The 17,292-nt window shown below is 36.4% G+C and overlaps 1 protein-coding gene across 1 annotated transcript in view; it reads left to right on the top strand.

Annotated features, from left to right (window-relative positions):
• The window catches only part of adam19a (ADAM metallopeptidase domain 19a), a 115,387-nt gene that overhangs the window by 18,892 nt on the left and 79,203 nt on the right, over positions 1 to 17,292 (top strand). Inside the window, exon 3 of the mRNA XM_084404063.1 lies at positions 10,631 to 10,707. Within this exon, the coding sequence (XP_084260189.1) occupies positions 10,631 to 10,707 (77 nt within the window). The remainder of the gene's footprint in view (positions 1 to 10,630; positions 10,708 to 17,292) is intronic.

The following is a 17,292-nucleotide window of genomic DNA, read 5'->3' as shown; positions in this document are numbered from 1 at the left end:
TGAATTGAATTGAGTATGAAGTCCTACTTTAAGAAGTGAAGTAGTTGAAGTTTCTGCTGAATTTGCAGCTATGACGGAATAGGCTCATTTGTCTCAGGCCGTAGGTCCCCGAGATGAACCCGCATGGCATTTGGGTCACACTCACAAGTAGGTGAATACATGTTCCTTGTATAAAGAATACATAATACAGTTTTTTATGAACTAGTTTAATAGGGTTTTTAATGTGAGTGTGTGTGTGTGTGTGTGTGTTTGTGTGCTAGTCTGTAGGTGTGTTAAAGAATTGATAAGCCAAATAATAAGACAGTCTGGCACAATCCACATGCTCCAACTGAATGTCGCTTTTTGTACGGTTCAGCAAATCTTATATAAAATGATGTGGGGAGTTTAGAAAAGCAGCACTGAATGCTCAGACACACACACACACACACACACACACACACACACACACACACACACACACACACACACACACACACACACACACACACACACATCGGCACACAATGCAGCATACAAAACTAGCTGAGAGTGAGACATGGCCAGTTTTATTATTTAATAATGTTTCTTCATTCAGTGTTGTTTTGTTGGACAGATGACTCACTTTTGTTGAGATGTGGATGTGCATGAGAACGGCTAACCAAAAATAAATTCATTTTAATGGTTCTATTGGAGGACATCAAGGTTTCTTTTTTTCTTCTTTTTTCTTTCTCAAGTATGTTGTGAGTCATATTTTCATTCCAAAACTGTCTGGACATATGTTGAAAAAGGTAGGCATTCAAAGATTTTGCAGGTCTTTGTGAGGGGAATGTGAAGAATGTGCGTAATTAAGCAGTATGCATCTGGCTTTGTGTGCCAAGGTTAGATTTAAGTATGTGTGTGTGTGTGTGTGTGTGTGTGTGTGTGTGTGTGTGTGTGTGTGTGTGTGTGTGTGTGTGTGTGTGTGTGTGAATATGTGCACTACTGTACACTGAACACCCTCAATCTGAATTACTGAATACTATCACGACTTTTTGATCAATATTGTGATATCCTGCATCTCTCCTTTATCCAAAATAAAGCACAGATGTTGATTTTTTTTTTTCGGCCAAGATCTTATCCTGCCCTGAATTCACCTTCCCTGTTTCTGTGCTCTCTCCTGTCATAACGATAAACTCGTTCTGTTCTGTTCTTGCACTTGCACACTGAGGGGGACTGGCGGGAAAATCATGAGGTTTAGAAATTGTGGATGCTCACATTGCAATTTTATTACGATTTCGATTAATCGCACAGCCATGGTATGAATGTATTTTCAGGTGTTCCATGTATTCAGATATATACTTCAGTACCATTATTCTAAATGACATTGAAATACTTTTATTTAAAAAAGTAAAAAAAAAAACAGCTGTGTCAGGTGTTGTTGTGAAGATGTTTTTATCATATGTTCAAGCACTGAACACTATAAAGCCAATGAAGATTTGAAGGCCAAATGTAAATTGTACTGTTATGCTGTCCTGTGATCTAGAGCCAGATTCACTAAACATTCATTCTTCTTGACTGCTATTTTTTTTATTTAATTTTCTAACTTAAGAATAAAGTTGCACGTTTTGTATTGATCTTCTATCTTCATTGGCTGTCCGCGAACAATGTGTACTTTGACCCCCCCTCAAACACTTAAAGGAGAACTCCGGTAAATTTTAACATTGAGCTCATTTTTTTTGTATATTTGGAGTGCTGTCAGTACAGAGAACAACGACAAAAATTGCGTTGTTCTCTGTACTGACAGCACTCCAAATGTACAAAAAAATTAGCTCAATGTTAAAATTGACCGGAGTTCTCCTTTAATTTGTAGCTAAGGCATTGCATCGTTATCGAGAGACTGCTTTTTCTCTGCGTTGCGAAAGCAAATTCACTTTCCATAAACACTTCCAAAGGATGAGGACTAGCGTTCAAATTAATACTGTAAAACTGATGCTATCGTTACTGTTTGTATGTGTACAATTGCTGAGGAAGCTTCTGGAGCTGAAATGCAGATATGGTCATGGCATGGGCGTTTAGTTTTGCCACACGCGCTGTAAGCGGTACACCATTCATAACAGCCATCTGACCAATCAGAGCAGAGCAGGCTCTCGATTTTGGATTTCAATGTTCCAACATTTTCGAACATTCTTTTTATACACTTTTTACTATTTATCCTAAGAAATCTTTGTGAATCTGTCCCCAGCTTCCTCTCCCCAAAAAAGGAAGAAAGCATGAAAGCATTTTCTTAATCTGGCAAACTCTTATCTTATTGACAAAATCTACACAAGATATTTCCAATAAACCTGTATGGCTTGTATGGCAAGCCGTTTTAGCTTAAATTGTACCCAGCATTACTCGTCGTAATTGCATTTTTACTAGTAACAATTCCAATTAGAAAGCTCTACAAATGAATTGTTACTAGTCATGTGTCTCCATTGACTTCCATTCATTTTTAATTACGGAGCTCTACAATTGAATTGTTACTAGTAATAATTGAATTGTAGAGCTCCGTAATTAAAAATGAATGGAAGTCAATGGAGACATATGACTAGTAAAAATTCATTTGTAGAGCTCTCTAATTGTAATTGCTACTAGAATTGAATTGTAGAGCTCTCTAATTGAATTCTTACTAGTAAAAATGCAATTATGACGAGTAACGCTTGGTACAATTTAAGCTAAAACTGCTTGCCATATTACGCATCAGCATGTACAAATTGTGAGTTGTTGACATGCCAGTCATTCTCTTCCTGTCTGAGCTTGTTCTTGGCCAGAATAAACTGAACAAGATGGTCAGAAGTCTGAGACTGAGGTCTTAGATAAATATAGAAGAGTTCTATCAAAATCCTATATTTGATGGCCAGGAGCCGTTGGTTTGGCTAGCTGACTTTAGCCCCAGTTAATTTCCCACAAATCATCTCTTGTGTGACTCCTCTTTGACATAGTCACACACAAAGAATGAGCGATGATGAGCCCTTCAGGATAGAATGTCATGAGGAGACTGTGGTAAATTTGATCTGGTGCACACAGCTCCCTTAATGGCAGACAGGTTATATTAAAAAGATTGTCCTCATAGCTGATTCCACATCTCTCAAAGCCGTCTGTCTACGAAAGCTGATAACTGTTACTGCACTATAAAAGGTCTCATATGTGTAGCGCCGGGAAGCTCAATAATTTCTTACCTCCATTAGTCAAAATGTGTCCAGCAAGTTCAAAGGAAAATGTATGCACAAAAAAACTGAGAATTAGCTTCCTTACCAAGTGAAGATGAAACTGGGACAATTTGTCACACTGAAAAGCAAAAAGATTTAACATGAAATCACATTTCCTTTGATTTTCCTCAGCTGATGTAAACACACTCTTATGAGGTTCTTCTGTGGTCCTAGCTTGCTATTATGTGCTATCATGCTCTCTGATAAAGGATGTCATGTTCCTAAACTTATCAGAATATTAACCAAAGCAAAGCCCAAGTTGGCGCTCTGTGAAGCAGGCTGAGTAAAAAACAGAGTGTGAAAATTCCAATGTTTTCAAAACACTTCACACGGACATGGCAATACATTATTTTCGACCCCTACAGCTCTCATAGCTAGAATTTCATTATTTCAGTGTGGGAGTGCCTAACCTAAAATGCATTGATACAGAGATCGTTACATCATTTGGAAGAGTAATCGCAAACATAAGGAGGGTGCTTTTAAAAGTCTACAATTTTTAAAGGGATATAGTTCACCCGTTTGACTTTCTTTCTTTCTTCAATAAAACACAAAAAGAGAAGTTTAGAAAATGTTCCTGGTGCTCTTTTTCAATCAATGAAAGTGTATCGCAAAACATCAGATTTGTATCTGATTTAGGAAACAGACATGAGTTCTATACAGTACCTGTCATAAGTTTGGAAACATGTTTTAATGTTTTTGAAACAAGTCTCACCAAGGCTGCCTTTGTTTAATAAAAAAATAAAACTATATATATATATTTGTTAGTTTTGAAATATTATTACAAATTAAAAGAGCTGTTTTCTATTTGAATATATTTTAAAATATATGAATTTCAGCATCATTACTCCAGTCTTCAGTGTCACATGATCCTTAAGATTCTGATTTGCTGCTCTTATTATTATTATTATTATCATTATCAACGTTGAAAATAGTTGTGCTGCTTAACATTTTTGTGGAAATGGTAATACATTTTTCAGGAATCTTCAATGAATAGAAAGTTCAATGAACAAAATTTATTCGCATTTATTACATTTATGTATTACATTTATTAAAGCATTTATTAAATACAAATCTTTTGTAACATTATACATTTCTTCACTGTCACTTTTGTTCAATTTAATGCATCCTTGATTAATAAAAGTAATCCTTTCTCTGTTTTTTAATCTTACCACAATTGTTTGAAGGGTATCATTGTTTCCACAAAAATGTAGCAAAAGTAGATACAAAATTGATAACAACAATAATACATGTTTCTTGAGCAGCAAATCAGTATATTAAAATGATTTCTGAAGGACCATGTGACTAAAGATTGGAGTAATGATTCTGAAAATTCAGCTTTCAGCAGAAATAAATTACACTTTTTAATTCATAAAAATAGAAAACAATTATTTAAAATTGTAAAAATATTTAACAATATTACTGTTTTTACTGTAATTTTGATTAAATAAATGCAGCCTTGCTGAGCGTAAGAGACTACTTTCAAAAACATTTAAACACTTTGACAGGTACTGTATAAGCAAAAGAATTATGGCTCGTTTCCACCGAGCGGTACGGTACAGTTCAATACAGTACAGTACAATTCGGGATGATAAACCATGATCCGGCTTGCGTTTCCACCGCCAACAGTACCCTTACTTGATAGGCGTGGTGTAGCGATCGACGTCATTCTTGTGCAAAGAAGAAGAAAGCGACACAGTAAACAACAACACAGGACATACAGCAGATCTTGTTCTTTCTTCTCGTCATGTGGCTTTTTGTCACAAGAAGAAGACAAGCTTTGTTTGAGCAAAGGCTGCAGGCTGCAAGGAAAAACACAGCTGAAATGCACGCGCAAGTGACGATTCTCTGTCAACCAATCAACTTTCTGCAGTGAGTCTAGCTCCACCCTTTAATAGCGGACTACTGTGCTAGGGAAAAGTGTATGTTTGGACTTTCAGTTTGTGTTTTGATTTGTTCCTGTTTTCCTCTGGCCACTCCTTCGTTTCCATGGTGACTGTCATTATCAGTTCAGTTGTATCACCTGTTTAGTCATCATCATCATCTGTATCACCTGTGTTCTGTTAATCAGTGTAATCTGTGTTTGTATTTAAGTTCTGTCTGTTCAGTCTTTGTCTGATCTCTGTTATATTTAGTGTGAGTTACTACCTCTTCTGCTGTCCTGTATTTAATTACATTAAACCTTCGTTCTTGGAAATGTATCTTTGTCTCCGTCTGCCTTCCTGTGACAGTGGAACGGTACGGTTTGGAATTAGGGTACCATTCACAACTTCTGACAATGGAAACAGCAAATTGTGTACCGTACTGAACTGTGCTGTGCCATACTGCTCGATGGAAATGAGGTGTTCGATTTGGACCACTTTTGCCTACAGTCTGAACGTAGCCAAAGTTATTAAACTTAAGATTTGGAAATGTCTCCTTTTGTGAAAATCTAAAATATTAAAGGTTTGGAAATGTGAAGAGTAGCTTTTTCTTTTTAATGTTCTATTATGTATGAAAATGTTCAGCTGATATGCATGCCTTGGCACAAATGTAAAGCCCTAGTATGGTGCAGTCTTTCAAAAGACTACAAGCTTGCAGCCCAGCATGAGCTCTGGGACTGCAGATACCACGCACCTCAATGCCCACCTCCCTGGCTTTGTGTTGCTCTTTCATTTATCATTCAGATGTAATCATGTCAACAGTGGAACAACCGATTCCCCTCATATAAATATTTAAACTTGAGGTGATGAAGAGTCTAGAGAGGTATCTGAAAGGGTATTCTTAATCTGTTTTTTTTAAGATATCAGCAATAGAGGAATGTGTCTGGGGCTATTTTTTTATTTATTTTTGTACCAAAGTGACCTAGACTAAATTGGCTGTGCCTGTGACAGAGTGCAAACAGAACTAACACAAATCAAGCATTTGACAGGAATGAAATGTTAAACGATAACAGATTTAGGGTGTGCCGACATGTTTTGACTTCTAAGTCTGGGGATCTGAATTCCAACAGCATTACTGAAGGGACTTAACAAAGAACATTACGACAATTTCTACACTTCTGTACAATCACTTCCAAGCAGTTTTGTTTTTGTGTCTTCATCTTTCTATCACCCTTTTTCTAATATCAATTTATCCAGCTGTCCTCTGACATCTTCTTTTGTCCCTTCACCTGTCTCTTTGACAGCGGCATGCAGGGCTGGATTTACCTCAGATTGTGACTTGAGCAAAATTAATTTTCATTTCATGTTAAAAAAAGATGAAGAGCTTATGTGCAGGCTATTTAAGACAGTATTGGCAGTAGAGTGCAACAATGCCCTCACACTTTTTCAGCGTTGCTGGTTTTCTTTTTTTCTCTCCAATATTTCAGTTATAAGTCATGAACCAAGCAAATTGGCTGTGAGGAGAATCACAACACTACAAATTTTCATTTAAAGCAAAAAGTTGTTGAAAATTGGACAGAATGACAAATGTACAAGACTGTGTGTACTTAACGGTTTTAGTGAGGGAAAGAACTACAAGCCTATGAAGCACTGCAAACAGCATAATGGATAAATATAAGACTACTCATTTACAAATGTATAAAAAAAACGATGTATTTTAAGTTTATTGCAAAATATGCAACATTTCAGTATTTTGAGAGTGATGACTCGATTACATCATTCACAGTGCTCCATGGGAGTGGGCGGAGCTATTTTGGACCGTGTTGCTTTTCCGACTCTCTGATTGGTTTCATTTTCTGTACAGCATCATGCAGTTTTTCACCAGGAATTCCACTGTTAAACACGGTTATTTAAAAAAAAAAATTTTTTTTAAATCCGGGTTAATGGCTTCAGCGGAAGCAAATACCATGGATTAACAACCTCATCTTTAAGGGTTTATAAGTTATTGTTCAAAATCAAAATCAAGTTTTTACTTCTGGAAACCAAACTGTTGCACTCTATGATGATTCGACGGTAAAGAGACAGATTTCTTGAATAAAGAAAATGCTGTTCTTATTCAAACAAGCAGTTCTTTATTTACCTTGGCATTGCAAGCAAGCAGAGATGGTCAAAACTGTGTGTGGCACTTCTTTCAAGATTCAAGAAGGTAGTGGAGTTATGAGGTTTTACCTGACAGTTTGAGGAGCCAAAGGAGTTACGAGGTTTAGTAATAATAAGATTTACTAATTATTTTTATTGCGAGCATAGGCACCTGCCTAGAATGCCTATGCATAAATCCGGCCTTGGCGGCATGAAGCTCTTGCATGTTCAGGAAAAGTGACGCCCTCCGCAACTCCTCATTTCTTCCATCTCAACCTTTTAATTTGTGAGATGTGATTGTTTTAAACCTCCTCATCTCGTCTGCCTTTATCCCATGGAACGAAACTCCCCTCAACCTAGAACAATCTAACAGATGTATATATGTGTAGTCCTGTGGTTTCTAATGCACTTCCTCTCTTCACATAGAAAATATGTCTTTATGTTCCAATGATTCCTCCACAGTTGCATTAGAAACTAGATTTGTACTTTTTCTGACATTTTATACATTTGTTTGAGGAAAATGTAAGTGCCGCTAGCCAAAGTAAAAGTCACTGAGGTGATGTGGGCGGTTGTCAGGGCATTACTATGCAGTTTCTAAGGGTGTTGCTACATTTTCGTTGCTACGTTTTGGATGATATGGTTTTTGGAGAGAGCTCTTTACTTATGATTTGACTTCCATATTATTGGAAGCTTTAAAATCTTCACTGAAAATATCTCTAAATCTTAACGCTTAGAGGGTTTTATATCAGCATTCGTTCAAAATGTAGTATATTTATTTAAATATGCACTAACATTCAGTTCCCGCTGCATTAATTTACTCAAAATAAAAAATTACAGCAAAATATTATTACAAACATGTAATTACACAGTTAATATTATTGCATTTTTAGCAGCCATTACTGCTGTCTTTCATAATGGCAAAATTATATATTAGGGTGTTGCTACATTTTCTAAAGAAAATATGAGTGTAAATGTTGTCTGTGGTAGCCAGGACATTGCTATGTGGATTAATTTTTTTTTTTTAATGAAAATGTGAGTGAGTCTTTCCCATGCAAAAGTTTCTAAGATGTTATAGGGGTTGCCAGGGAGTTTCTTTGTGGTTGCTATGTGGCTCCCACTTTTGTTGAGGAGTGGCACTTGCCTGTGCAAAAGTTTATAGGGAGTTGGGGTGATGGCAGGGTGTTGCTATGTGGTTGCTAATGGTGTCGCTATGTGACTGCTACATTTTACAAAGATATTAGTGGTTCTTGCCCATGCAAAAGTTGTGGGTGGATCCCAGGTTGTTGCTATGCAACAAATTAAAAATATTAGTGGTGGGTTGGCTGTGCAAAAGTTTCTAGGGTGTTGTGCTTAGTTTCCACGGTCATGTTTATGTGGTTTCTTGGGTGTTCTGATCTCTCCTGTCCCTAGATATATCTTACCTCCTTTGTTGTAGATCTAATAGCTTTTTCTTTTTTTTCTTTTTTTTGCTGGTTTTATCATCTTCCATCTTCCTATATGAGCAATAGCAAGCAGGATAGTAATAATTCACAAACACTGCCACCATCAAATTACTTTCTCAGAATGTGCTAGCAGCAAGATGTTTCACATTTGGAATCATCACTATTCTCTGCTACTCCAGTCATTTCATGTGTGGTCCCATAGGGGTACTGTTTATACAACACTCTCCCCAAGGTCTATTGAACATCTTACTGACTTGGGTTGCCGCTGGACTAAGACATTTTCCATTTGTATCTCAGGACTTTTGATGGCTGGAGGGAGGAGTTCATGTCTACTGATGTCTGACTTTTTGGAAAGGGTTTACATGGAGGATCAAAGTCTTGAGACTCCTACCCGTTTTATCTGCTAGCACAGCTAACCACAAGGAGGGCATGCAGAGTAAACACATGCTAAACACTAGCTCTGGCCCGTTGGCTTCAACACAATGTCTATCCTTTATGGCAGGCTTTAAGTGTGCAGCTGACTCAAAAGAAAGAGCTAATAAAAAAACAAAACAAAAAAACAATACAGTTGTTTGGGATGATATGGTTTTTGGAGAGAGCTCTTTACTTATGATTTGACTTCCATATTATTGAAGCTTTAAAATCTTCACTGAAAATATCTCTAAATCTTAACGCTTAGAGGGTTTTATATCAGCATTCGTTCAAAATGTAGTATATTTATTTAAATATGCACTAACATTCAGTTCCCGCTGCATTAATTTACTCAAAATAAAAAATGACAGCAAAACAGTATTATTGAGAAATATTATTACAAACATGTAATTACACAGTTAATATTATTGCATTTTTAGCAGCCATTACTGCTGTCTTTCATAATGGCAAAATTATAACCCAATAAATAATTTCATCATGACGATAACATTCCCATGTCCAAGGTTTTTTATTTAAATCAATGGAATTCCCTGTTTGTCGATACCGTGATGCCTAGGGGAACCTTTAACGTCTTAATTGTGACATGGAAGGCACTTGACCATGCTTCAGTTTTTGACACCTTGAGAGTGATAATTTGTGTATTATATAATATAAAACACAGAATATAACAGGCAGATACTGTTACATGTATAATGTACATATACCGTCCGCTGGAAGAACACACTCTGGACTTTATCCAGCTTGCCTGCCAGACACACTACCCGGACCGCTCCAAGGCACGCATTACAGGGGACGGTCCAAGGGAAGACTTCGCCGCATTCGTGGAGTGGGTGCTGGTGAACAACAACTCCCTGTTCACCATCAGCCCGGCTGAGGACGACACCAGCCCCACTTTACATCCAGAGACTAGCCATCCGCCACCGCCGACCGGCACAATGAAGATACGAGAGCCCACCGTAGACCACAGACTTCAGTCTGCAGTGTCGTGTGGGCTCTTAGGTGTGTCATCTGCATCTGGGTCTCCATCTCCAGGGGTGTCTCCATCGGCCTCATCATGGTTGGTCGCTGGACCAACATCTGGCTCCTCCTGCTCCGGGCTCCCCTTTGACTATTTGTTGGACTCTTCATTAAAAAATAACAAATATTCCAAGTCTTCCGAGTCCAAACGATGATTTGTGTGAAGATCACCATCTCCATCCGCGTACATGCTGTGCACACATTTAAAAATTGCCGCCTGAGGAAGTGTTACGTCAGCTTTAATTGTGAAACAGCATTGGCTTCCGTGTGTCTCATGACCAATTGCATCATTACGTCAGCTTTGATTGTGAAATATTCTCTGATGAATAGGACATTCAGAAGAACAGCATTTATTTGATATACAAAACTTTCGTAACTATGTAAATGTCTTCACTGCCACTTTTGGTCAATTTCATGCCTTCTTGCTGCATAAAAGTACTAATTTCTTATATAATAAAAAAAGTAAGATTTACTGATCTGAATCTGTAAAAAAGTAAGATTTACTGACCTGAGTCTGTACTTTTCTGCTCATCAGGACCAGTTCCCAGAGAGGGGAGAGATTCTGGTCTCAGCCCAGGACTTGAAATTGGTTCTACAAGTTGAAAAGAATCAGTAAGTAACCTCTTAACATGACTAACTCGTACACATAATTGAAGAAAAAATGATCTAATTGCAGATCTGATTAATGCACTGCTGAAAGATTTTCGAATTGCTTTGTTGAATACATATCCAATAAAATATAATATCTAGATCTAGCTAATAAGGTGAAGATGTGGGAGCGGTGCTGAATTTATCTGTAAATGGTAAAATGGCTCCAGGATGTGTGCTGGAGTTTAGACAGTTGAATAATTACTTGAGCTACAGATCTTCTGGAAAAGGGAACATGTATCTCTATCACCCTCTGATTGTTCTGCCAGATGAACCAATGCCATGGAGTCATAGTCTGAGTCTGACTGTACTGGAATCCTTTGGGGATGGATTGCCTTTTCCTCCTCAGAAATTGCAGGACCAGATTATTGTTACTTGGCAGAGTTAATGTTTATTTTAACCACATATGAACCTTGCATTCCCAGTCTGGTTTTCCAAATGTAGGTCAGAAGAAAGGACACCCACACTGACACACATAAACACAGAGCAGCCTGACTTCCTGAGTATTTTCGAGGCCCGAAGGAACCCTCAAAGCGGTCCCACAGTCTTTTTTGGAGTTTTTACAACACAAAGTACTCTCCAAGCAGGTCGAAGTGAAGAAAATTAGGAAAGTCAGGGCATAGAGGACTGGCATAGAATCTAGATCACAGCCGCATTGTAATGGATCTAGGAAATGGAGGATAGCTTGAGGACTTTTTAATGAAGTCACTCAATCTATAGACTAAAGTTTTCTCGAAATGGATAAAGGAAGGTGCATTACTTGAGTGTATATGCCATTTGTCTAATTGCTTCTTTGCATTGCATCTCTTGCAGTGGAGTGCTTTCAACACACAACAGGAAGCAGAGCATACAGAAACTAAAAGGTTATTCTCAAAGGGAAGGGCAAGGGGTGTCTGCTTTGTGAAAAGGGACATTATATTATAAAATACTTATTTTGCGTATGGCAACTGAATGTCTTAGCAAGCAGAGATCTGTGTCCCTGAATTGCGTTTTTGCTGATTATGCTTCAGTAAATTAAGCTCACAATGACCTTGTTAGTAGTAACAACGCTGTTGTATCTTGCAAAAGTTGCCATTATAATCAACAACGCTGTTGACAGTGCGTTGAATTGTTATTAACAATGTGTCTATGCCTTTTAGTGTTCAGGAGAAATTCTGGTAAAATTTCATGGGCAAAAAACATACATTTTCTATTGTCAGTAGTGTAGGGATGTATGAAGCACGGCTCACAGAGAAATCACCTTCAAACTAAGCAGCTTTCTGTCAATGTGACAATGCACACGACCAGCTTGAATTTGTTGCGAAATCTATGGGGGAAATCTTTCGCCCTCTTTCCAGATTCCAATTTCATATTGCAGTTTCCTAAACTGGAGCTGGTGTAACATCATCCCGAGATGACCAAATGGAAAAAATAATTAATGTATATTGTTCATTTCAAGCAATTGATAGATCATGCGCATTTGATCTGATGTAACTGGATTGATGACTATCTTGTTAGACTAGTCTTAGCGGTTTATGCAACCGGCTTCTGGTAAGAACTCTAGCAGCTTTTCAGTCCATTTTATTTTCCAGGAGAATAGTAGTTTTAAATGTGAATTGTTTTATTTGAAAGTAGATATTTCAAGCTTTCTTCAGAAGTATGTTGTTATTTTGTATTTTAAGTTGTTTACGCTATCATGAGGAAAATATCCAGCATAACCGGCGCGTTCTTCGGGCTCAGAGGGTTAAAGGTGATCTTTAAAAAAACAACTGGAAAGTGAATTATTCAATGTGGAATAATAATGTAAATTAGTATAATAATGAAAGATAATAATAATGAAATTGTGTATAAAATGTTTCATTTGAAATATTCACAGCTTAAACATACAATCATGCTGAAAATATAAGCCCTGAAAATAGAATGCATTAAAATGCCAGCACTCTACAATTAGTGCATTAGTGCAATTCAAGTGCAATTTTTTTTTAAAGACATCTGTAGTTATTTTACTTCCATAAACCACATTCCACAGTCTCGAGAGTGCAGTCTAAATAGCAAACCAGAAAATAAATTCAAATTACTATCACTGCTTTCTGTTTTGAAGCTTTTTTTGGCGTCAGGTAGTGTTTCTAAAGCACTCATTTTTGTGTACCACAGCAAACCGTTTAAACCAGGATGAAACTGTTTTAGGATTGGTTGTAGTTACTGGTAGTTTTAAATGCTTGCATTTATTAACACAACAGAAATGTCTGTGATTGCTTTAAATTCTCAACCTCTGCAAAAAAAAAAAAAAAAAAAAACACAAGAAAATAGAACATAATGCAATGCAGTTAGTTATTATCCATAATCATGGATGTGATTATTCATTATGCAGCTCTAATACACCAACCACTTGAAAAAGAAGTTGAAAAAACAGAAGGAAATAATTGGCATAGGGGTACTACCTTGTTGTTATGAACTAATTTTAAAACATAAGTAAAGATCATCGTTTAACTTTAGTCTGGCATTCTGACCTCTGACAACTGGGGTTAAGGGTCACTTTTCTTATGGCTGTGTTGCATCATGTATGATCCATAACATGACCATAAAAACCTTTAGAAAACATCCAGGCATATTTGTTTCCTTTTATGGAAGTACTTAGAAACAGTTTTCTAAATGAAAATGTAGGCATAATTGAAATGGTTCTTGAATAGCTCCATTGTGTATTCCATACAGTGAGCCTGTTTATCCCACATCTTTTCTTTCCATAAGAATAACAATGTAAGAGGCTCTCATTCTGCAAACAACAATAAGAAATAGGTACAGTGTTGTGTGTGTGTGTGTGTGTGTGTGTGTGTGTGTGTGTGTGTGTGTGTGTGTGTGTGTGTGTGTGTGTGTGTGTGTGTGTGTTTTTTCCTCACAATTCCTAATACGTGCATGGTTTTGGCATTTTATTCATAGCCAAGTTATTTGTGATGTAAATGAGCATGTTTGTGTGTGTTTGCATCTGAGCTGGCATTTAATTGAAAAGGCTGATATACAGTTTAAAGAGAGTGAATGAGCAGATACGGGCAGATGACGGGCATGCTTTAGGCAGTGTTTATAACCTGGAGTAATGAGTTTTAATCTCTTTTGGGGAGGATTTTACCACATATCTTAATTCAATTTTAAACGGAATAATGCAGAAGTTTGTCTTTTAACATTTGGTATTTTAAGGTACTACAGTGATTGTTAGCCATCTCATTTCTAGCGATGGCATTGTGGAGTAGTCTGTGGGTTTCTTTTAAGGTCAAGTGGTTTGTGAAAAGATTGCGTTTTAGAGAGAGAGGGGAGGAGATCGTGGTGTATCGAGGGTGAAAGAGATTAATAGAGTTTATATTGCTTAATATGAGAGAGAGAGAGAGAAACTAAAGGAACGAATGTGATTGGAGGGCGTGTGAGAGAGCAGGAACGTTTTTGAGAAGTACTGTATAAACTGATGGTGTGAAAGAGAAGGGATAAAGAAGCATGGAGGGCGAGAGGGTTTTAGGGCATGGCGAGTGGTGATAAGGAGACAGAGGATAGGGGGATGAAAAGAAAACGAAAGGGGATGAAATGAAGAGTCCTAACAGGTGGTTGTGGTTTAGCTCCATTGGCAGTTGAACTCCAAAGATCCAAACCTCATTTCCCATTAGAGCTGAAGTTACTGACCTACATATTTTATTATGAATATTTTAATGTATTCATCCCTGAGGATATGATATTTTAAATATTTTTTTTATGGAATTGCAGCACATGTTCAGGATTAAGCCAACAGCTGTCTGTATAATTCAACACAGTCATAAATCATGAATTTTTCAAACCTTGCCAGAGGTGTCATGGTATCACTAATGGTTAGGGCTGTCAATCGAATGATTTTTTTTTCATCTAATTCGTAATATCATACTGCATGCTTATTAATTAATCAAATGAATCACATATATTATTAGTTGTGAAAAGCCCCCAAATGAATATAATTTAAGTCAATATATTGATTGTTTTATTTTCATATCATTAAACCACAGTCCACAGCAATCTATTCAGTTTGTCAGTCTGTCAGAGGCAGATTATTGCCCATTAACGCAGGACACTTTCTTGCATTCAGTCTGCTCTTTTTTTTTTTTTCTAACATATGACACTGTTTTCACAGCCTCGCACCATAAGTGCAAAAAAAAAAAAAAAAACACTTAAAAGGTACACTATGTAACTTTTGGCCTTCTAGTAAAAAAATGCATACATTTTGCAGAAGAACATTGTTTTGGTTGTGCTTCGGCTCTGCATGACTGTGCAAATGAATATTATCCTACAGCTCATAAAACATTCATCACTAGGCTTAAGAGATCTAACCAGTTAAGATAGAAAGGATCTCACGCTGACGAGCTGAAGACGTTACTGTAGCTATACCCATTAATAAACATGGTACTTCCTTGAGAATAAATTCCAGCACAGTGCTAAAATAACCCATAGTGAAAGGACTCTTCTCAATAGATAATGCTTTTCAATAAACTCTCTTAGAGAGCTTCATATGGCAATTTATCTGTTCACACCTGATTCACCTGCTGAGTTTAACGGTTATGTTATGTTTAGTTCTGCTTTATTAACAAACTTTTGGTTCTCGCCATCTCCAAAAAGCCAAACCAATTTTGATTGTCGTTTTATAACGAGTTCTGCCACGTTCTCTTTTTGCCAGCAGACTATCCTCTGTTCTCCTCTGTTTTTAAAGACGGCTGATTTCCCAGAGGTTTGAGATTTAGCGTGCTTCATGAGAAACTTTTCTGTATTTACTGGTATGACGGGACACACACGGGCGATTGACGTATGTACGTAATTTCCTGGGAAAACCATACCGCTAGGTCTAAAATATAAACACTGGTAACACTTTATTTTAAGGTGACATAGTTATACGTTACTACATGTGCTTACTATAGTAATAACAGTTAAGCATGCATAATTACATGTAACTAACCTTAAACCAAACCCTAACCCTAAGCATAACTCTATAGTAAGTACATAGTTAATTAATACTACCCAGTACTAATTTGAGTAAGTGCAATGTAGCTGTCACCTTAAAATAAAGCGTAACTTAAACACTTATTATAGGCTTACCATAGTGAATCAGGGTAAGACAAAAACTCGTTTTGGTTGATGATATATTGACTCGTTTTTGAAATTGTGTAAATTTTGAACAAAGAAAAAAATGATTAAAATATATATATATACAGTTCTATTCTTTTTTGTGAATTACTGCAGATGCTTTGCTTTAGGTGGTATTTCAAGCTTGAATTAGTCCAAGAATACATTTATATAAAGACTATTGTATTATACAATTATTAACACAATTAGTGTGTTAAATGAACAGCTTTACTATGACTACTACTAATAATAATAATAAAACAGAAGAACGCTGTATGCTCAATGAACGCTCAATGCTTGAAATGCAGCAGAAGAATAAGTCTTCAAGTTTTAGCCTTTGGTTCTGTGCAAATGAAATGCTGTATCAGAAGCACTTCACTGTTGTCATGACACTCAGCATGTATGAGAAGCAACAAACAACACATCAGTCTTTGCAGTGTAAAAGTGTGAATCACAATTCAGCATGCAAATAATAAAGAAAACCTGCCACAGTTTAGTATGCAGATCTTACAATGAGAGTGTTTACATTTTTTAATACGTTTATATTTATTTCATATTCCTTTTTAAAACAAAGTTTACAAAAATTCAAACATAGAATCAATGTCAAGCAATTTATGAAATAATACTTAAATAATCAATTTATGCTTTATTGTCATCCTGCTTCATACACTCATCATTTGAAAGGATAAATAATATATATATATATATATATATATATATATATATATATATATATAGTAATATTGTAATATTTCAGATAAATACTGTTCTTTTGAACTTTCTATTCATCAAAGAATCCTGAAATAAAAATATAAAAAACTGTTTTCAACATTGATAATAATCATAAATGTTTCTTGAGCATCAAATCATCATATTAGAATGATTTCTGAAGGATCATGTGACACTGAAGACTGGAGTAATGATGCTGAAAATTCAGCTTTGATCACGGTAATAAATTACACAACTATATATTCACATAGAAAACAGCTGTTTTAAATTGTAATAATATTTCACAATATGACTGTTTTTGTTTGTATTTTTAATCAAATAAATGCAGCCTTGGTGAGCAGAAGATACTTCTTTTAAAAAACATTAAAAATCTTACCGATCTAAAACCGATTTGACCTGTAGTATGTACTGATTTTTGGTTAAGTACAGGCCCCAAGGGTAAGGTTTTAAGTTATAAGTCTCTATAAAACATTTATGGCCGGTGTCACAGACAAGCTTTGAGCTGTTTTAACTGAAAACAACTTGGACGACTGACATATCTTCAAATGTGTCTGTGCCATTGTTTTGTCTCAAGATGCACACCAGTAATGTTTTATTCTACGGCACGTTTAAAAAAGCTACTTAAATGTCCTAATTTAACTAAGGCCTAATCATGGCTTAATCTAAGCCCTCTCTGTGAAACCAGGCCTTTAAAAAAAGGATACTGCAGCTTCT

Source organism: Rutilus rutilus (assembly GCF_951802725.1).
Source record: "Rutilus rutilus genome assembly, chromosome: 3".
NCBI lineage: Eukaryota > Metazoa > Chordata > Actinopteri > Cypriniformes > Leuciscidae > Rutilus > Rutilus rutilus.
Note: the sequence above shows the minus strand (reverse complement) of the source record. Positions and strands in the feature narration are given on the sequence as shown.